We start from the raw sequence: 22,854 nt of genomic DNA, 5'->3' as shown, positions 1-22,854 counted from the left end.
CTGCACTCATGGCTGGTTACTGAGCACCTACCTGGGCTGGACTGGTTTCCCCTTGATCCCAGCAATGATGGCTTAAGTCATCACCCCCTCGTCCCTTCAAGTTTCTTAACATTTTAATAGATTTAATTCAACACTTACAAACTCCCAAGGCTGTAAATTTATAAAGTGCTTTCTGGTTCTATAACTCCCCACTTAACAAAGTCACAGCTCAGAAGAGTTTCTTTGCATGTGTAGTCCTTGCTTGAACTCAGCAAGGTTTCACTGTGTGTTTAAAACGTAAATGCTGTCCTGAACAGCTAAGGACAGGAGGTCCAGTTTAGAAAAGCATTTTTGTATATGGTTAAACACTTCTTTTTAACCACATGTTACTCATCCTGGCCTCGCTGGAACTGATTCTGAGAGGAAAGCTAACTGCAGAGGAAAATATATGTGTGTGTGCATATATGTTTCCAAAATTTGAACTCCAGTGATCAATGAAACTTATAGTGTTCACTTCAAAGGGCCCCCAATTTTACCCCAGGCATTTTTTGGCTTTAGAGAGCTCTATATCCCTGTCAGATATGTTAATTGCATACTTTATTTGTTTGGTTGTTATTGTTTTCACTTATAGTAAATTTCATACAGTCTAGGGAATTAATTCACTTAACCATATTTCCTTTGTTATTCTTGTATCCCTCATCTCTGTGTGCTTCTTCAACTTCCAAACATAATGGAAGGAAATAGTTTTAAGAGTCATACAGCACTTTACCTATCAGTGGAGCCTGGGATGATATGTTCAGTTCCTACTTGCTTTTATTAAGAAGTTACAGTGACACATCAGAGCCTGGGGGGAGAGGTTCTCGATTATGAGCTGCTGTGTCAGCTATGTGTGGTCACAAAATTGGTTTCTTAGGATTTGTTTAAATTTTAACGTAACTCTTAAAAAATTACTTCAAAATTTGTTTGAAACTCTTCAGTCCAGATCAGCACAAAAGTGATGAATTAAAAGGATAGATACATAAGTATATATTAGTTCCATAAGAACAGCTACGTTGAGAATTTTGGTGTCCTGGATCTTTAGGTATTTTGGATTTCTGATACTCTGTGTTTTACCAGGTTCTTGCTGGTTCCTTTTCTCCTTTGTTACCTATTCTTGAAGGCAATGTACCTTCTCCACTTTCTCTCCTGGCACAGTTCCCTATCGTCACTCACTGCAGAACTTTCCAACTTCTGTAGTCTTTTTTCAGAGCCACACATGAACTTTTCATTGACTGAAGGTCATAACTGACTTGGAGAACAGATGGAGTGTGAAAGGATGAACCTTTGCCACCCACCGAGCATTAACACTTGCTTATTTGTTACATCTGTCCACTGCAGCTCAGAGGCTCCTGAAATGTTTTACCCAAGTGATTTAGGACTTGCTATTGGGCTGAGTGCAAATGTTGTCTGTGAAAGCAGTGTTGTTTTTACCTTTTTACTCAGGCTGCATGTCCGGTGGGCTTTGGATGGCTATTAACTCCACTTGCTTAGACTCTAAAAGGCACTGTGAGTGTGTTGAAATGCTGATGCAATAAAATTTTATAAAAGAGCAACATTGAGACAGCTCTGAATGCAAAATGAGAATGTTTTAAAGGCACAAATACATTCAGAATTTCCATTTATTTCACTCACCCATGAGACCAACTGCACATAGCATTGGACTTTGGGACTTTCAGAGAAGGTGGAATAAGAATAGTTTGTCTTCATATCACCAGCTCCAAGTGAAGGGCATTTCAGCCATGTAATCAGTGGGGAAATTTATGACCCTTTTTCTTCTGCCCTCTGTTTGTGGTGAGAGACCTGTGTCTTGTATTTCTGCTGTAGCTCTCTAAAACATGCTTACTGGAGACTGATGTGACACTATATCAGGAGTTATTCCTGTGTTTTTCTAGACCCTCCCCTGGATTTAGGTACTTGTATTTGAAGTTGTGACCAATTGTATTTCAGTCAGAAATTAGACAGTTCCGTATTAAACTCTCTAGATCAGGAAACAGAAAAAATGGTATTATGTACCTTGAAAAAAAGCAGGGAATGAATAGGTGGCTTGCTTGTACCAGCCGAATCTTAGCAGAATGTGCAATATAATTATCCTTGTTACTTTGTGCTTAAAATTAGAAACATATAAACTTCATGGAACATAGTTTATTGGCCTGATCCAAGGTCTTTTGACAAGGGGGAGTCCTGCTAAATTGCTTTAGGGCTCATGCCTTCAAGGACAAAATTCAAGAAGAGTAGTTCAGAGAAATATTGTCTTGTGTATATTAATCCTAAATATGATGTAAGAAAGTTTTAAACAATACAAATGGAAATTTATATATATGTGCATTTCTTTTCCAATTGATCAAATTAAGGATGTGTTGAGCACCCTTGTTGCAATCAGAAAGGGTGAGCAAATCACAGGAGAACTTGTCTTTTGTTCAGAAGCTAATCTTTATTCCACATGTGTCCTGAATGATTTTAAGTAACTGGCTCAGGCCATAAAAAGCTCACCAGATCAAGTCATAATGACACATTTCCAACCTTACTTCAGATTCTGTGAAAAGATGACTCTGCTAGGATACAACCAACATGCCTTTCTGGTTTTCTGCAGGTTGAGACACGGCAATTCTAAAGACATGCATCGGAGGCACGCGACCCTTCGGGAGAAGGGCCGGCGCCAGGCCATCCGGGGCCCTGCCTACATGTTCAACGAGAAGGGCACCAGCCTCACCGCAGAGGAGGAGCATTTCCTCGATTCTGCAGAATATGGCAACATTCCTGTTGTGCGGAAAATGCTGGAGGAATCCAAAACCTTGAACTTCAATTGCGTCGATTACATGGGACAAAACGCCCTCCAGCTGGCCGTAGGCAATGAGCACCTGGAAGTGACAGAGCTGCTCCTCAAGAAGGAGAATCTCGCCCGAGTCGGGGACGCGCTGCTGTTGGCCATCAGCAAAGGGTACGTGCGCATCGTGGAAGCAATACTGAACCACCCCGCCTTCGCACAGGGCCAGCGCCTCACGCTCAGCCCTCTCGAGCAGGAGCTGAGGGATGATGACTTCTATGCGTACGATGAAGATGGAACTCGGTTCTCCCATGACATTACCCCCATCATACTTGCTGCCCACTGCCAGGAGTATGAAATTGTTCACATCTTACTTCTAAAAGGTGCACGGATTGAAAGGCCACATGACTATTTTTGCAAGTGCAATGAATGTATGGAAAAGCAGAGGAAAGACTCCTTTAGTCACTCTCGCTCAAGAATGAATGCCTACAAAGGATTAGCCAGTGCTGCTTATTTGTCTCTGTCCAGTGAAGACCCTGTCCTTACTGCTCTAGAGCTTAGCAATGAACTGGCCAGGCTAGCCAACATTGAAACTGAATTTAAGGTAACTCACCACTGTGCCTTTTTCCTTGGGCTGAGAGTGTTCAGGCTATTTAGTATTTACGTGTTTGATCAAATTTTGGGCTGCTGTTTGAGAGGTGGGGGAGTAAAACTGGCAGAGACTGCCAGATGTGTTAGCTATGCATAGATTCAGATCACTGTCATTCTCCAGTTAATAAATGCTTGGAACTGAACATTGCCTATTACAGCAGAAGCTTAAGTTTCTGTGTTGCACACTGTGATTGCTTAGAATCTCTAGTTTGCAGCAAGAATAAAAATTAGATTATTCAAAAAATGGAGACTCATTTTTTGTAAGAAAGGTAAGTCTTTTAATTGAGCAATCTATTTTAGAGGCAGAGTTCTAGAGACTGTTTTAAGAATCCAGTACATCTAGTTCTGCTACAATGATAAAAGGTATAAATCAAGCTTTGATTCTCTGTAAAATAATTTAAACTGCATTGCATCTTTATGGTTTGGTGCTGCATCTATACATTATGAATTGCATGAAAAAGGAAAAGAGAAGCAATCAATAAATAGCTATGAAGTTTATCATCATGCCAAACATAAGAGTAGAGCTTGTGGAAATCTCTTACAAGTTATTTGAGATTTCCATTATCATAATGAGTTTGTAAATGTCCAATGCCATTTGCAGTATTTCTGTATGTCATTTACATGATGTAAAGAGCATTGTTTCCCTTTCTAATATAAATTAGTCATTAAACCCCTCATTTTCAGTGGCTCAGCCATCAACATTAGAATTGTTTCTGACTTATGGCTATTGTGCAGCTACAATCAGGATCAGTGACTCTGGGGTAATAAAGTCCACGTTGTGGGTACACTGGGGCAGGGTGCTCACCAGGAATCCTTTATTTCTAATTAAGAAAACTATTAATGTGTTAAAGCATCTGTTTCAGGGTTTGTAGCTCTATGCTACAAAGGACTGGGGAGGAGATCACCACCCCCTGCACCAGACACTGGTGGGGCTGCCTTGAATCCCAGGTTTAGTTTTGAGCCCCTCACTCCAAGAAAGACTTTGGGGTTCTAGAGAAGGTCCAGAGAAGGGCAACAGAGCTGGGGAAGGGTCTGGAGCAGAAGTCTGATGAGGAGCAGATGAGGGAGGTGGGGGGGCTGAGCCTGGAGAAAAGGAGCCTCAGGGGGCACTTTCTCAGTCTCTACAGCTCCCTGAGGAGGTTGTAGCCAGGTGGGGGTTGGTCTTTTCTCACAGATAACAAGCAACAAGAGAAACAGCCTCAAGTTGTGGATGTTAGGAAAAATCTCTTCACAGAGAATGGGCTCAAACCCTGGAAGAGGTTTCCCAGAGAAGTGGCTGTGTCACCATCCCTGAAGGGATTTAAGAGATGTGTAGATGTGTCACTTGGGGACATGGTTTAGTGGTGACCTTGGCAGTGCTGGGTTTAAAGCTGGATCTTAGAGGGCTTTTCCAACCTAAACGGTTCTATGAATCTCTGCTCTCCAATTTAAAAGTAAGAAGAAAACATATTCTCGGGCTTTGCAACCCTTTAGTAACTCTAACAGGAAAAAAATTCCCAAACCACTGAAATCTTTTTGGCAATAAAATCAGGGTAAAATTTTGCAAACTCTTTTTGCCCATGTGCATCAGAATGCAAGGATACAATAATTTGAGAGGGAAGTTTTATTTGGATTCAATCTGACTAAAGCAAACTCCTTGGGCTCAGTGAATCCAACTGTTTGAGTGAGGGCTGCTCCAGTGTGAAAGCACTGGAGGTTCATGCCCATACCTAACAACAATAATATCTCATTAATGCTCCAGCTTCTTTTCACAGACAACTGTATATTGAGAGGAGCATTAGCAGCCTCAAGCATGGCATGCCTGTCAGTCCTGATAAGTGTCTTTCTGCAAAAGAGTAAATATATTTCTGCCAGAATCCTTCCATTTGTTCCTGGAGCTGCCAGCGGGGTCGGTACTGGCACTGGCAGGTGCACGAATCCTCCAGGAGCAAACCAAAAATCCAGTATTGAACAGCTTCATGGAGGTCATATCTCTGCACTGGCAAATGGATGGGAATAAATCAATACCAGGAAAAACCCCAAAACATTAGAAACCATTGGCCAAATGACTGCATTTCCAGGTTTTCCAAGTTCAATGTCTTATTGGAAGGGTCTGTGCAGCACACATCCATACATGTTACTGAAGTATCTACCCACAGCATTAGTTTGCTTCAAAGATTTCACATTCCTTTAGTATATTAATTCTTCCAGAAATAAGAAATTTCTAAAGATTCTAATGTATTCTCACTGTAGCAAAAAAACCCAGAGGTATGTATTTATGTAAAAATATTTATTCTTATTAACATAATCAGTGTGATGTGAAATAGGGTATTAATAAAACAGTGGTGTTTTTTTCACAGAACATGACAGTTTAAGAATTTATTTTCAGGAAAGAACACAATTGCTGAAAACTTATTTAGGAGCCCACAAATTAAGAAAATTTATGAAATTAGACAAGTTCTAGAGAGAGTTTTTTGTAACTAAAATAGAATTTTCCCAGAATCTTAATATGTTTGATTCCTGAAGTTCTATAATTAAAACTGGCACTCAACAGATTTATAAAATGATCACTTGGGATTATTTAAGAATTATGTGCAATTGCAGAAATGCAGTTTTCAGGAGGTACAAAGAGTCCTTGAAACAGGAAGACACAAAATTTTAATAATGTAGGTGGACAAATAGTAATTTAGTAACCTCTGAAGAAACTGCTAGCATGAGCTAATTAAAATATAAATGCAGTGCCTCTCGCCTGCTGCTTGCTGCCCCAAATCTCTTATGCAATAGCACCTTTCAGCACATCAAAATGAGAAACAACTACATGTGCTATTTTTTTAGAGAACATGAGATTTTTTTAAACAAGTTTCCTCTTTGTGCAGAAAAATGGGAAACAAAACAGCCACATGGACCACTTTAAATAAGAAAACTTGTGTTACCTGTGGTAGCCCAGTTTATCCACTATTTTGGTTTTTTGCTGTGGCAGAAGCTGAATAGATTTTTATCACCCTAAATTGCTAAGATTCAGTAACACCCTGCAAAGCTGATGAAACAGCTTTGCAAAATGTTGCCAAAAAAACAAGTTTTCTTATTAATTGTAGAAAAAAAATGCTATGAAATATGTAGTCCATTAGTCTAGAAATAAATAAGGCCCCTTCCCCACAGTAAAATGAAAAATATGGAACCAGTTGTTTCTATGAAAATACATGTAGAAATGGGTTGGGTGGGAAACTCCCAAGAGATGGATTTCAGAAGAGAGAGAAGCAAACATCAGAGTCCCTGAGTATGTTTGCAGGTCTTTATACAATGATATTGTCCTGTAGTGGAGGCAGCCCAAATTAGAAAAAAAGTAGCCTTAATTGAGTGCTTTGTCATTTCTGTATACCCCACTTGAAAGCTCAAAATTAACAGCCAGTTCATGACTTTCTCTCTCTTTCTAGTTTTAATTTTATGTTTTAAAATACCAAAACAATATCCACTGGAGTAAAGGCAATACAGGTTGGGGACCTCATTTAGTCCAGTGGATGGGTCCCTTCTTCTGTATCACCCTTGGAAACACAGAGAATGAGAGGATCCCATGTGGATTGAAGGGTTCCAAGTGATCATGCTTCTGCAGAGTCTAGGAAAAACTGAGTAGGAAACTGAGGGACACATCAATTTAAAAAAATCAAAAGTACAATTAAAACAAATATAGGACAAGGTTAATGTGCTTTGTAGTTTTCCCCAAAGGGTGGAAAACAGATGTTAGGCTAATGATTAATATGTGAACCTGTTTTGAGGGAGAAAGCATTTATTGCCAGTCTAGCAGAGCTAGGATCCCTCTAGTCCACACAGGAAGAATTCTCCCCTCTCATTCTTCCTTTTTTGCTCAAAAACCCCATCTCTGTACATTCCAATTTCTTTAAAAGCTTGCAGATCTTGGACCTTAGTCATAAAGCAAATAATCCTTCTGCCATCTACCAGAGGATTCTGTTTGTTTTGCTCGTATAAATAAGTCTGATGTCACTTGCAGTATGAATACCATGGCCAGGATTTGTCCATCTGAACCAGTCATCGCCCCTGAGCCAGGCTGATGAGAATTGCTCTCCTCTTTGGTCCAGAGAAATCCATCTCCCTCGTGGCAGCTTGGTGTGAAAGCATATGCAGATGTCTGCACAGTCACCAGCTGTTCACAGCCAGGTGACTCGTTTCCAAGCCTGGAATATTAAAAGCAGTGTCAACAGAATCATTTATATATGTCTATCAAAAGCCTTAGGAGATTGAATTTCTAGCAAACAGCCTGCAGGAAATGCCTTTGCAACTGTCTTTAATAGCAGCATCAGCTTAATATTAATGTCCACAATGTGGAAACTGAGTGAAACCCAGAATAATAGTTCTGTTTACCTTTCCTAAAGCAGTGACAGTGTACTCCTTTTTCTAGTGAGATGCAGAGCCAGGACTGTTTTGCTGCCTTGCATGCTCTCAAGTTAGACCACATGCTTGTGTGTGTCAGGAAGCATCCTTGTGATGAAGTAAATCAGGCAAATCATTCCATTTAGCAATCCAGACAAATCAAATTAGAGACTCGCAAAGGAGGTTTAGGAAAGATCTCACCAACCATAAGCAGTAAATCAGATCTCAGCTCCTCTTGACTAAATCGTTACTAAAATCAAGATCAAAATCACCACCTGGAAGACATATGGTGTGTGGTCTTTGTTTACTGCTCCCACCAACATTGTCAGTGCAATTACTACAGCAAAACATGTTTTGTTTCTCACTTGTATGTTTCTTACTCTCTCTTTTCCTCTAAAACACTTCCCCTAAAGCTTTTGGGATCCAAAAGCAGGTCCTGGCAGTGAGCTTGCTGTCATGGGCAGGTGAGCATCAGGCCCAGGCTCAGCTGGCTGTGGGATGGGAGGCTGGTGGGGCGGTCAAGTGTGGGATAACTGCAGGGATGAGCCTGCTGGAACTGCCTTTGGTTCCTTTGGGGCTGCAGTGATGCAAAGCAGCTGAGGCTCAAATCCCTCCGTTCTCATGATGTTGAAAGAGTAACAAAACAGCCCTTGAGACTCTGAATTGTTAGGATGATCTGGCATTCCTCTTGCCTCAGTAAGTCAGCACCAACTTTTATTCTACCTTTTATTTTAACTTTTATTCTAACAATTTATAGTTATAAATTGTTAACTTCACAGGATATGCTTAACTTCAACTTTTTAAGAGAAATTACTTAGTCAATTTTCTCAGTATTTTTGGCTTCATGCTCCAGGGCATTAAAAAAATCATTATTAGACTCTTGGTCTTTTGAAATGAGTGATAAAAAGATGGAAAATGGCAAACATTGACAAGTGAAATAGTAGGAGAGGGAAATACTTTGAGAGAATGCAGGATAGCAGTGAACTTGGAAAGAGAAAAATACTTGAAAACCCTCAGACTGCAAACCAGCAAGGCTGCACTTATAAACTCTACTTCCTACCCAGGCTGAACAGACTCTGAGCTTTGTTTGCTCTCGGGACTGACTGCTGGGAGCTGGTGCCTGCAGCTCATCTCCCACTGAAAGCAGAAACTGGCGTGGGAACCTCCCTAATTAGCCTGATGCACATTCCTGTAAATCCATCACTTAATATTTCCACTCTGACCCATTCTTCCTTGAGTGATCTTTTCATCTTTTCTTAATCTCTGCCCTCAACATATTCTCTGGCAGACTTCTATGTTCTTTTCTTTATTTTTCTTCCAGATATGAGTTGCATATTTTAATGAGAAGTATTTTTTACTTAAGCAGCTTTCTTCTTTTTGCCTCATATTTCACTTTGCTGGATTTTAAGAAGAGAAGGCATCAGGGAACTTCAGAAATTTGGTCTGATAGACAGACTGTACTCATTGCCTTTTGCTACTGTTTTTATTTCTCTTGCACATCTCTCAATCTTATCTAGTGTCTATTTTGAAAATTAAACATCACCAGTACAAATGAGCCTCTGAACATCACTACTCCCAAATGATTTTTTTTTTATTATTATTTTTTCCAGGTCAATCTTTAGTAAGAATATTATTTTTTTCTTAGGGATGGAGTCAGGGATGTGGTTTGGTGGTTTTTAACATTTGAAAATAACTGATTCTTCCCCTCCACATATAAGCCAATTTTCCCCATTGCCATGAAAACATGCACATTTAGAACCTATGATTTTTTTATTTTAATTTTCACTTGTGCAAAGCAAATGGATAAACAGGTACAACCAATTAATTAACCAACTCATAGTACAGGAAAGAATCAAGTCCCAGTAAAGCAGGAAAACAAATTTCCTATTGTTGCAAGTTTAACTTCTTGGAACAAATTAGGTATTAAAATAAGAGAGGAAATTAAAAGTGATAATGAAAATAGCCTGGGAGAAGGATAATATATTTAAGCCTTCTAGTGAAATCAGGTTTTGGCTCACTGAGTGGGACTCACTCTGTGCAGAAGGAACTCATTCTCTATGCTGTTCTTTTTCAGAGACAAATTCACTAATAATAGCTGCTCCACTGACTTTGTCTTGATAGCTAAATTAATTAATTGTGGTTACATTTTTCTAAGGATATGTAGCAGAGACTGTGGAAAAAGGATATATATATATAGACTTTTTGCCTTTAAAACCCACAAAATCTGGGACTCTTATGTTGCTCTCTACATATGTATAAACTAAGAAATATCCTTTATATTTTGAGAGTTGTTTTGGTAAGTGCTCTTTTTAGGTTTGGTGATTAAATAATTTTCTGCCTGGCATATTACCCAGGAAAAATTGTTTTAAAATGTTGCGTGAGAAGAAAATCTTCAAAGCTTTTCAGAGGGGTGTAGGACCATTGCCAAAGTTGTGATGTCTGGAGCTGTCTCGAGAAATCCAGATTTGTATCTCTGTGAGTGAAGGTGTGTTAGCATCTGTCTGTGTCTGCTCACAGTCAAGCAGAGTGGTAGGAGATTCCCAGTCAAGGGTACAACTCAGTCATCTACAACCCACACCTGCACCTGAGAAAATCAAGACCATTTCTCATGGAAGTTGTAACACTGTTGGCAGCACAAGCCACTGAGCACTCACATAAAATTGGATGATGTCCACTGCCCACAAGGTTATTTCACCTACCTTAGGAGTGCCATTGTTGTTAAAATCTCCTGGCTAAAAGAAAACCTTTTTAAAGTTATCAAAATACTTTACATGCAGGAAAAGGTTTTCTTTGCTTTCCTGGGGAACCAGCCCATTCTCTCTTGTGAAAGAGTGAAAGGGAAAAAAAGAGTTTTTTACACATCAAAGCATAGACAATGCATCAGTGTAAGAAAATGGAATATTTGCATTAATGCCTCAAGGGTTTTACTCCCCTAAAAAATCCCTGAAACTTGAAGGAAACTTTCAACATTTGAGGATAGCAAGACAGATGTAACCCTGGAAATATCTGCCTCTCCCAGACAGTATAGCTGGGATACTTTTGTTTCCTGTGATGCTACTGCAAGTGAGATTTTTGGCAATGCCAGTGTGCACACCATCAGTGCAATGTTTATTACCCTTTACAGCTCCCTGGGAAGTCATTTTTAGTCCTACTCAGTTAAGGATGAGCAACATTGCAACTGCAGCACTTACATCTCACTGCTTCCAGCTTGATTGAACACGTCCCTGGAGCAGGATTTTAGTTTAGGTGAGCAACAGACATGATCATAAAGATATAAAATAACGTGGACTCCTCTTATAATCATTAATGGGAGGAAATATCTGGGAAGCAGAGAGCAACAGAAAAGTGTCACATAAGGAAGTAGCACAGCAGTTGCCTCACCACTGCCAAGCAATTCAGAAGCATTTTTACATATAAAGCTTTTAAGCCAATCACCGTGATTCTTTAGCCATGTAGAGAAATAAGTGTAAAATCTGGAACCAGTTGGAATTCCTTTAAGATAATTTTTCTCCAGGGATTTCAGTGTTTCCTTACAAATAAGTAACCCATCCTCCATCAAGAGCCCATTTCTGAGGAGCTGGGAAATCCTTATACAAATAGTTTAGAAATACATTCAAAATTTAAATATAAAATGTTCATCTTACCACAATCTTATTATTGTCACATTTTGGTCTTTATAACAACTTTAACATGGGAGAAAAACTCAGTAGCTGGCAAAATCATGACCCATTTGACCATCATCTTCAGATTTGTTGAAGTCATGATTTCATGCTCACCCTTGGAAAGAACGATGTGCAGTGAAGCAGTGGGGTGACCAGCAGGTCTGATCCAAGGCTGCCCCCTGCTCACGGATTCCCCTCTTTATACAAATGAGGAATTACCTCTCACACCTCGGATCCATCACAGCAAGGTGTGATGGGCTGGCGTTTCGGTAGGTGGGATTGATCCCTAGCACAATCTCTCCCAAAGATTGGGATTCTCCCACAGAATGAAGCTTCGTCTCTCCAGTCTCTAAGCAATAAAGGTGAGACAAACCCCTCTGTGCCACCTCCTGCTGTTCCCTGTCCCAGCATCCCGCATTCCCTGCCAGCTCTGCTGCCAGCTGCTCGGGAGCTCTGATCAGCAGGGACACTGATTTGGCCACCTGCCTGTGTTTAGTTAACAGTGACAGAGTGTTTTCCTTTCTTGCCCACTGAGCATGGAAGATAAAATGAGCCCTGGTGCTCAAACTGGTGCGTGCTGTCGGTGGCAGCGCAGTGAGGAGGGTTCCTGCTGCCCTGAGCTGGCTCTTGGAAAGGAAAGGGTTATTGGGCCTTTCCATCCCAGTCACTGGGTCCTCTGCAGGGAGCTCAGTTTTCCTCTGACTTTGAGCTTGCCCTTACACACTCACCACTCATCTAAGAGAATTTTCTCAGCGTACTTACTGATATAAAATGACACAGCAACACAATTCCCCTTCTTCCTCCCCTCAGCAATGAGGGGTACCAAGAGAGGTCCGCCTTAGAGCACCAAAGATGAAGATATATTTCAGAAGGTAAAAATTCAAATCTTGTTGAGGGAAACAGACAGAAAAGGCTGTGATCACTACTGTAGTATCAGTCCAAACCAACATTGGTAAGCTTTGCATTTCATTAGTACCACCAAGTGGCCAACCATTCAGCTGGTATCAGCACTGGGTTTTGGGAATGGTTAGGAGCCAGGAGGTTTATCATGAGCAAGATGACTGCTTTCCAGACAGTGCTGCTCACTATTCACATTGGGAAGGGATATCTACTGGAACTACAAATGAGCATAATGAGGATGATTGCTCGGAATAGAATAATGATGTTAGATCAGCAGATGGGAGAATGCAGGCAGGTACGTTTATCCAAGGCACTGCAGGGAATCAATATCATATTAATTAATGTAAACAAAGTAACACATTCTGAGGATCTCAAGTCTGACATCAAATAGGATGCAGATGGGAAGTGATTTAGTTTATCCCTCATTATGTTGTTAATTTTTGTTATTGTAGATAATTATAATGAACTTATCCTCACTGAGTCCACGCAGACTATTCAGAGAATTGTGGATGAACAGCAATAGTATACAAACAATTTCATTTTGCTTTAAAATAGTGCTAGGTACTGTAGTATCTATTTTTTTTTAATTTTTTTTTTGGCATTTACATGATCACAAATGGCAATTTTCTGGAATATAATTAGTTGCAGGGAAATTGTCACCAGTGCAGCATGGAAACAGCTTATTGCCCACTGGGTGTCATTTTATTCTCACTGTCCAAACTGCAGGATCTGAACTCATTTCAAAACAAAGAGGTATAATTATGCACTTTTTATATTAATATTTCTGCTCGAGAAGGTTCTGCAGCATGACTTCTAAGTCTGCTCTTCTCAGAGAAAGGACAACTTCCATATGGTCAATAGTGCTCTGTACCAGGACTCAGCAGCTGGGATCACATTATTCCAAAGTGCTTGGTTGCTGCTTATGTGCTGTGGGAACCACAATTTCACCCACTCTGATTCTTGTGACCAGTTTTATAAGAAGCTCTTCTTGCTGGACATTAAGAACTATGATAGTTGGCTGTTTGAGACCTGGAAAACATAAGGTTATTTTAATTATTTATATCACTTGCATTGTTGCTTGCAGTTAAGCCAACATTCACTTGCAGGATGGATTTAGGGGGAGTCTTTTTCCTGATATACACATGCTGCTTGTAGCCAAAATTCCTGTGAGAGAAGGGACTCATAGCCCCTTTGAATATATAAGTGTTCACCTTAAGCAAGTTGAAGGTGCCAAATTTACCTCAGCCTAAGGGATAAATGAAGCTATCTTAAGCAAACAATCACTTTGAATTTAAATCCATTATTTTCTGCTATTTTTTTCCCATCTGATTTTCAGGAAACAAAGAGATTTCAAGCAGCTGAGCTGAAAAGAGCCACACAATTGAGAAAGAGCAGCTAATTCTTTTAGTGCAAGGAAGCTATTTCATCTCAAATTGTGTAGGAAATAAAAATCTTCCCCAGTAAAGCTTGTGACAAAGAGATCAGGAATGTAATATACATGGGAAAATGTCAGAGAGAAAAAGTATGGATGACATGAGAAATGAGAATCTTGGCCCAGAGGTAACTTTGTGTTTTGATAAATCTCTCACATCAGAGCTGCAGAATGAGCTGAAAGGAGGCTGTGGTGAGGTGGGGATGGCCTTTTCTGCCAGGTAACCAGTGATTCTCAGTGTCATATCCTCACAAAAGGAGAGAACAAATCTTTTAATGTCATGCAGAGGAATTTGGGGCAATGCATTGCATCATAATGAGCTTGATTTTGCAACAGATCCTAAACTCTTCTTCAACCAGAAAATCATCAGAGTGTTATTTTGAAATGCACAGTTTGCATTTAAAGGGAAGCTGTTGACAGGACACTGGAGACAGGCCCTCTCCTTGGCCACATTTGTGTATTCCCCACATTTGGCATGCACATTTCACTAATACCTCTATCCTGTTTATGAGATATGCAGGGACTTGATAGTTTATCTTCTGAAAACAGGTGTTTCATCAGAAACATTCAAATGAGCTAGGGAAAACCTACAAGAAAAAAAACACCTTTTACTTAGTTGAGGAATCAAAAGCTGTGGCTTATTTGTGATATGTGTTTGAAAACTAGCTGAGGTGATAGGAAAGAGAAGTACCTCAAGCATCAAATGACATTTTACGTTGAAAAGCTTCTATGCCAACCTTGAGACTTTAAATTTTCTCCTTTTTAAAAAAAATGTAGACCAGTATAATTTCTGTTTTAGGTTAATGAAATATTTTCAGAAACCTGGAATGGGGTGGTAGCTCTCTGCTGAATAGCACTGATGTTCCTGCACAGGGGTGCTCAGTAATGGAACTTGTCAGGCTGAAGGTGACTTTGGGGGAAAGGAGTAGAGGAAATGGAGGTGTTTTTTTCTGGCAACTCATTAGGTATGAAAAGAAAGACTGTATTCTGTTCAGGGTGAGAACTTTGGATAAGTCAAATCATCCATTAATTTCAGTGTAGAGGGAATTCTGAAACTTAAAATAAGTTTCAGATAGTAAAGAAAATCAATAGAAGTAATAAAAAAGGCTGAGAGTGGACTGATTCTGAAATTTCTTATGTTAGGGAATCTAAAACTCTGGTTGAAAAATCGGGAATTGTGCTCAGTCTCAGTCCTTAACTTTCTTTAAGGATTTATGTTTCTTTCCTGCCTTTGCATCCCCAAATAATCAATCCATTAATTTTGGATTAAAAAAACCACCCAGACATGTTCTAAAGGAATTGTTCCAAGGTGAAGTCAAAGTAAAGTATTTTTCCTTTTCTAATGTTTTTATAGATGGAAAAGTGGCTTCCAAAATTTATTCATTAGTTTTGGTCCAACAGAAGCTACATTTATCAAAAATATTAATAATTTCACGGAGGGTATTATTGGTAGATTTTGTAAGAGCTAGAGCAGAAAAGAGATAAAGTACAACAGATAGAAATGAAACAGGGAGGTGCAAACCTGTCCTTTCTGCTGCTTTTGATTGTTCACAATTCAAAGTTCTTGGAATGTTATTGCTGAAGATTAAACACATACCTGGACCTGCAAATGATGCTGAAAAAGCATGGTAGCAAATTCTAAAGGATTTTTGACTCCACAACTAGAATTACTACCATCATCTCGTCATGCTTCTTGAAGGATTTGATGTATCTACCAGTCAATAGGTATAAGATGAAATCCACGTGGTTTGGTTGATTCCTTACTGCTCTATCCCCTTGGTGGAGGGATATGCTCTCTTAGAGATGAGCTTCTGCAGTGCACATGAAGAGATGAATTACAGCTAGAAAGCTAAGAATAAAGAGACACTAAAAAATTGTCTTATTGTAAATCAGTCAGTGCAACTGCCATTGACACCCTTGTAATGATGCAAGGGATGTTATTTCCATGGCTTGTTGGAAGTCAGAAAATCTTTGGTCCTCAATCAAATTATGTTGTTGTTTTCTGGGCTTCTTTGGAGAAGAATAATATCAACACAGACAGCACTCTGGTTTGTCCTTGGGCTCTTATATTGGCTACATCTCTCATAGTGTCTCCTGATGGAATCTACAATCCCCCTTTGCCTGGAGGCCCCTCTGCTCTGCCAGGCTGTAACCTGGCACTGCTCAGAGGACAAACCACAGCCTTGTTTATCTTGGCTCCATTTAGAAGGGTCCAAATTGCTTGGAAGGCAACAGAGTCACACTTGTGAAATGTCAAACTCTTGTATAGGAACAGATTGCTTATTATATTATGCACGCTGGAAATTAAGAAGTCAAGGCCTGGATCATTTTGAAAATGAACCAAGGCATCTGTTCCTACCTCTAGAAACATTTAGCAACCTGCACCTGAGTGGGCAAATGTTTTAAATGAGCACTGGGCTCTAAATTCAGAGACATGGCCACGGGTATGTCACAATGTACCCAGAGCTCCGGTAATTCTCTGATGTGCTGCCACTTAAGAAGCAAGAGAACATAAACCAACTGGATGTGCTTTCTGGAAAATTAACTGTACAGCCTTGGCACAGACTCTGCACATAGGCATTTAGTCTGGAAACAATAAGAATGCACTCAACTGTATTCAAAAGTGTCAGCAGCTGGCAAAGCTCTTTGGGAGGGGTGCTCAGTGCATTTCAGAGTTATGTGGCCAGGATCAGCGCAGGGCCCTTCCTCAGCATCTTCCTCCATCACCTTTCCTGCCACAGGCCTTGTGCTTCTTTTCACTCCCAAACCTATGGCCAGGCAAAGCCACTGTAAATACCCAGAAGGAAATCTGTCCCACAACTTTTCTATACAGGATTGTGCATATTTCATGTGATATTTAATTGGTAAATATTTATAAGCATTTTGAATATAACCATTTGACACTACAGTTTATTTAACAATTTCATTTCAAATCTTCCATGAAATATTTCTGCTTTTTATCCCCCTCCTTTCTCTAAGCTTTGTTTTCTTTATACAATAATTTTTACTTGGGGCAGTTTTCTGTTCATATTTACAGAATTACTTCTCCATTTTTTCTTCTGTTGTCTCTTCTCAAAATGCTAATCTAAGCAATGCAGTATTTCTCTCCTTGTTATATGTGTATGTGTGATGTAGATTAAATACAAAGAGCCAAGAACTCAAAGAAACATAAAAAGAGACTCTGTGCCATGCGCCTACAGCTTTAATTTGCACAGCAGATTTAATGCTACCCAGAAATGCCAGATAGGTTCCTGGTCTTATTTTTTTCTCATTTCACGTAACTTTTTTACTCAAACTACATCCCTATGACCTGAAACAGTTCTTTTCTGAAAAAAATCTGGTTGGTTTTGAACAGATGTGGAGACATGACAGAGTTCATTTAGAACATAATCAACAGATAATAATAGGGTACTTGCAGAAATTGCAGTGAATGACAAGTACCATCAGCCTTTTCAAAACAGCAAAATTAGACATTTTTAACTCCACATGCACAACCGTGTTAGAAGAAGCAGGAAATTACTAATTTGGAATCCTTTTATTACATTCTAGTTTTTAAAAAATGATATTGTAACATTCTCAGGCATTATCCTGATCCTGCTCTGCTCACTGCCTCTATTGGAAATAAAATTCTCTTCCATGTGTTATTTGAAACAGACTGGCTCTCTTGCCTACTTAGTTGTATCCCTCATCTTCCTCCCTGAGGCTTGACAGCACTCAGCCTGTCAGGACGAGGCCCCAGTGTCTCTCATGTATGATCTGCAATTTTCACTACTGTAAAAATCCATCTGGTTTATGAGCCTTTTAATCCTCAGACTTCCATAATATGGTGCCTAACTGGGGAGCTTGGGAGGGTTTGGGTTATTGTCATTGCCTGTGTCTGCTTCTGCTGCCCTGCCAGGAGACCTGAGCTGGATTTTGTGTCCCAGCCCTGAGTTTCTGGTTGTGGTACAAGTCTGACCCTGCTTGCTGCCCACTGCCTGCCCAGGCTGGCAGCCAGGAGGGTTCTCCACAAAACTTATTTAGACAGTAGGGCTATGAAGTGCCTGGTTTAGGGGTTGAACCTGGCTGGCAGGGCAGTGGTGAAGTGGGGACTGTCCCTTTGCACCCCAAGACACAATGGCCATCTGTCCCTCGATGTTCTGGCAGAGTCACAGGAGTCCTCAGGGCTATGATCTCCAAAACCCTTGGTGTACCAAGAATCACAGAGAATCACAAAATAGTCTGAGTTTGAAGGGACCCTCACAGATCATCAAAGTCCAGCCCCAAGAATCCCATCATGTTCCTGATAATGTTGAGCTCCTTGAGCTCTGTCAGATGCGGTGCTGTGACCACTGCCCTGGGGAGCCTTTTCCAGGGCCCAGTCACCCTCTGGGTGAAGAATATTTTTCTAATATCCCACCTAAACCTCTCCTGACACAGCTTCATGCCATTTCCCCAAGTTCTTTAACTGCTCACCAGTGTCTGGAAATATCTGGAAATGCATCCTTGTTCTTCTTCACCTCTTCCTCCTACCCCTTGCTAATCTCTGCCCTTCCATCCACTGTCCCAGCACTCTTTCCTGCAGGGAAAGCAGCATCTTGCATGCTTCCAAATGTGTGAAATACAGGCAAATGTGTGAAATACACAGTGCTGGCATGAACACCCATAGAGCTTGGATGCTGCTTGTGAATAAATCTCCTTGGCTTCCTTGGGATTTTTCCCATGTGTCAGAACTCACAATCCAGGGTTTTAGATGCAGGTACAGAATTTCTGCTTGCGTCACCAGAACTGTGCTTTGCCAGCCAGGATCAGGAGAAGCTTGGCTGTCAGACCTCTGTTAATCTCAGTTTTTAAGTAAAGAATAATGTATGCTTGAGAGAAATACCTTGGCAGGAGGAGAGTCATTGAGTGTGTTCTTGCCATCAGGGTGATCAGGATTTTCTATGATGACTGTGAGCATTAAGGAGGCCAGAACAAAGAGACAAATGATTTTGTAAAAGGGATCATCAGAAGACACAGCAAGTTCAGTGATCTTTGAGACTTGTCTTAACAGATGAGCAGTCCCCTGAGAGATGTAATCTGCCCACCTGCCTGGCTGCAGAATTGCTGGAAGGCAGTTTATATTTTATTTTATTTTATTTTATTTTATTTTATTTTATTTTATTTTATTTTATTTTATTTTATTTTATTTTATTTTATTTTATTTTATTTTATTTTATTTTATTTTATTTTATTTTATTTTATTTTATTATTTTATTTCATTTCATTTTATTTCATTTTTTATTTCTACTGTCTATATCTTGGATAGGATGTATGACTGCTTGTGTCTACTTAAAAATCGGAGTAAAAAACTTTGAATGAGGAAATCATCCATAGTTCCTACAAATGTACAGAACCAGTAAAAACATTAAGGTTAGAGATGTGCATAAAGTTGGGTCTTGATAGAGTTTTCCATCTGGGAACCTGCATTTGCAGATGCTTTGGAAGCACTTTCTAATTGCTACTAAACATCTTTCCTTAAAGAAAGGAGACGAGGGAAAATAAGCAAGTCTAATACAAACTAGTTGCTCAGATGATGTGGAAGTGGTGATGAGAATTACCTGAAATGTGCTGGTTAAGAAATAAGTTTGTGAATTTTGCAAACAGTACATAGAGAACAGTATTGAACCTCAGCAGAGTTCTCATCCTTGTTTTATTTTAAGCTGCTGGGCTAATTAAGCATCTCCATTACCTGTGGCAGCAAGGTATTTCATTCCCACCCTACACATGTTCTCAGATCTATCTATATTTGCTGTCCTTCACTATTTCTGTAATTATTTTGAGGCTGATCTTTTTGTTTGGCCATAGAGGTAAGCTTTCAATTTATTGAAATTCATCTTGGTGTGGGGAAGATTAAAGCATGGAACTGATTTGAGAGGAGTTCTTTGAAGCCATAAAGTACAATCTGTCTTTCATTTACATTTCAGACCTTACCTCACCCTGTATTTGAAACATTTACTCCACAAATCCTATCTATCTCCACAAAATGCTCAGGTACTAGATTTAGATGTAAGTGGACCATCATCTTCTGCCTGAGACATAAGAACATCTTAAATCTTAGTAGTGCTCCAGCTTGGCACTATTGTGGAAGTCTTGGTGCCCCAGCTTCTGCAATGGGGCATTCACCCAGATAAAGATCTGCTTCTTGTACTCTTATGTCTCCTCTTAATGAAGATTTGAAGGTCTCGCTCCTCTCTGTTACAACAGAATTAGAACACCTGGTCTGATTACAGAACTCAAGGACAGAGAGGAACTCAGACCTAAACTTTTTTGATGCATAAGAGGATGTAAACATACAAATTTCCCCTTACAGAAGGTGTCAGCAGTAAAATTCCTGCTATTCCCCAGCTGTCTTCAGCCCCTTCTCCCAAACACAGATCAGAAACGGCTTCTTCCCTCTCCTGTGAGAATGCCCCACCTGCAGCCCTGAGGGGCTTTCTGGTTCCCTGTCATTAATATTCTCTAATTATTCAATTATTCTGTGTTCTTCCCAGCTCTTCCATGCAAGAAAAGCGAAGCTGGGACACACACACACATTCATGGTAGAACTAACCTCAAACCTATGACAAAGCCATTAAACCAACTGATTTAAAAAATTCATCTTCATCTCAGTTCTGAAGGGGAAAAACTGACCAAAGAAGTTAAGCCACCTCTAATTAAGTGTTTTAGACAGTGCTGTTCTAACTAATTAATGAATGTTTGTACAGTGCTTTGAGATCTTTGTGTAACAGGGAAGGCTAATATGTTGCTATGTGTAAATGATAGAATAGATAATTTAGAAACTACAGAAGCACAAAGCCAGGTTACCCTTATCACTTCATCATAGCCACGTTTAACTATCTTCCTCTTATGGCTGCTGGCTTAATTAGATAAGGTACTGAATTTAATTAACTCATCAAACTTAATTTGAAAAGACATCTCAAGTTAGTTAGAGCTTGTCTTATGCTTATTATTCCTATCTGTTGCATGGAGCCTTTAATATCACCATTTTGTTATGATATTAATGGTAGCCTTAATTGTGTTCTAATTTACAACATTTACTCCGATGGTGGCACTTTCCTTGTTTTTTAAGTGTCAGCATGTGAAAATCAATCGCAATTTAATTTAAGGCATGGAATTTACTCTTCTAGTCCTCTGTCAAGTCAGTTACAGGCTATCTCTTTCCCCACAAGTATAATTTGAGTTTTCAAAATGAAATTATTTTGCAGGAAATCATGTTGAGTTTCTGAAGTTCCATTTCTTGGAGAGGTGTTGTGACAATGATCATCTGGATGCTCTTTCAGGAATGTCTGACTGAAATCTAAGGTTTGAGGCTGAAGTTGGTATTGCAACTATATAATTCATTTGAACACATCTGTATGTGATGCTCCAGCTTGTTCTACCAGTCTGAAACTTCTTGAAGGTTGTGAAAGAAAGAATTACTAGGAAAGAATCTAAACTGAAAATTTTGCTGTTTATTTTAACCTGTTAGCAGGACCTATTTTTTGGCCGTATTTTTACATTCCTAGAGATAGACCACACAGCAGAGATCAACTGATTGCTTAAAATCAAAATTTCCCTAGAAATTATTTACTTGTCCTTTAAAACGTGTTCTATTATCATGCAAACTATGCTGCTGATAGAGACATTGCTAATTAAGTCTGGAGGAGTTCCTGTACTTTTGTGAAAAGTCATCAACATGCTGCGTAAATCAAATGCTTTCTTACTCTTCCAGGCAGCAGTTTTGCAGAAGTAACCTTGCTCACAATTGCTCTCTCTTTCTTTTTTCATTTGGTGTTTGCAGCCCAGCCTTCCAGCACATAATTAAATACCTTTTTTTTCTGTTTTCCTTCAGAACGACTACAGGAAGTTATCTATGCAATGCAAGGACTTTGTCGTGGGGGTGTTGGACCTGTGCAGAGACACTGAAGAAGTGGAGGCTATTCTGAATGGAGATGTGAACATCCAGCTGTGCCCTGAGCACCACCGGCCAAGTTTGAGCAGGATTAAACTTGCTATTAAATACGAGGTCAAAAAGGTAAACTCTTCCTTTGGGTCCCTGGGGAAAATGTCTTCACATTTAATTATGCTTCCTTGATGCCACCTGAAAAATAAACAAAAGGTAGATTTCAGTGGGACTAGGACTGTCCCTAGAATTTTAGAGCCTTGTGGCTTGATTTGCATTTTCTCACATTCTTCAATATGGGGAAGTTTATCTGCAAAGTGAAAAATAAATTCTTCTAGAAGTATTTGAAACAACTAGTCAACCTTACAGAAGTGTGTTGTGTGAATGGAAAATGTTATTCTGGCAAATTCTAAGCCTGGGTGGTCCCCAATTAATTGCTCCTACAATATGCTTTGATGGAAACTGGGCTCCTGCTACAGGACTTGAAGTGCATTCCAAATTTTCAAGCTAACATCTGCTCTCTCGTTCCCCTCCCAAACCCACCACCTGCTTCATTTTGCCTCTTGACTGTGCTGCTGAGCTGGCTGGAGAAGGTCTTTTCCTGTTATGAAAGCCATTAATTAAAGAGAATCTTAAAACATATTTGAAATTAAATGCTTTCATGCAGAAGCACATAGTATGGAGCCAAATATTCTCTCCTAAGATGTTGTGTCTCTGCTTTGTTCCATCACCAAAACCAAGCTGAAAATCTCAGTTCACTCTCAGTCAGATGCTCAACAAGCTGGGTCAAGTTTAGTTATTCAAACTGTTGCTTTGGTAACAGGAGGACAAACTTCCTCTGGTGCTCTTTCAGAAAATGAAATTATCTAAAAGACACAGATAGTACTTCATCATGGAACAGTGCTCAGTGATCCATGACCTGAGAATCATCAGTCACAGACTCACAGAACACTCTGAGCTGCGAGGGACCTTTGTCTGAACCTCGAGCCTTTTCAATGTGTGAATCCTCCCATGCTACTTTGCTCACTTATCCTTCTGAAAATGGTGTCATCCTTTTGATACCAAGACCATGAGCTGGAGCTGCTGTGCTGCTCTGAGCACTTCCACCCTGGCTTATCTGGTTCCAGAGGGACATTCCCCCAGTTCTTACCCTGTCTGT

The 22,854-nt window shown here is 39.8% G+C and overlaps 1 protein-coding gene across 4 annotated transcripts in view; it reads left to right on the top strand.

The window, feature by feature from the left end:
• TRPC7 (transient receptor potential cation channel subfamily C member 7) overlaps positions 1–22,854 on the top strand; it is a 66,362-nt gene that overhangs the window by 5,623 nt on the left and 37,885 nt on the right. For all 4 annotated transcript variants that reach the window (XM_072935213.1, XM_072935214.1, XM_012575755.5 and 1 more), the window contains exons 2-3: positions 2,609–3,386; positions 21,645–21,827. In XM_072935213.1, coding sequence (XP_072791314.1) covers positions 2,634–3,386; positions 21,645–21,827 — 936 coding nt within the window. In that variant the 5' untranslated portion in view covers positions 2,609–2,633. The remainder of the gene's footprint in view (positions 1–2,608; positions 3,387–21,644; positions 21,828–22,854) is intronic.

Source organism: Taeniopygia guttata, chromosome 13, assembly GCF_048771995.1.
Source record: "Taeniopygia guttata chromosome 13, bTaeGut7.mat, whole genome shotgun sequence".
NCBI lineage: Eukaryota > Metazoa > Chordata > Aves > Passeriformes > Estrildidae > Taeniopygia > Taeniopygia guttata.
Note: the sequence above shows the minus strand (reverse complement) of the source record. Positions and strands in the feature narration are given on the sequence as shown.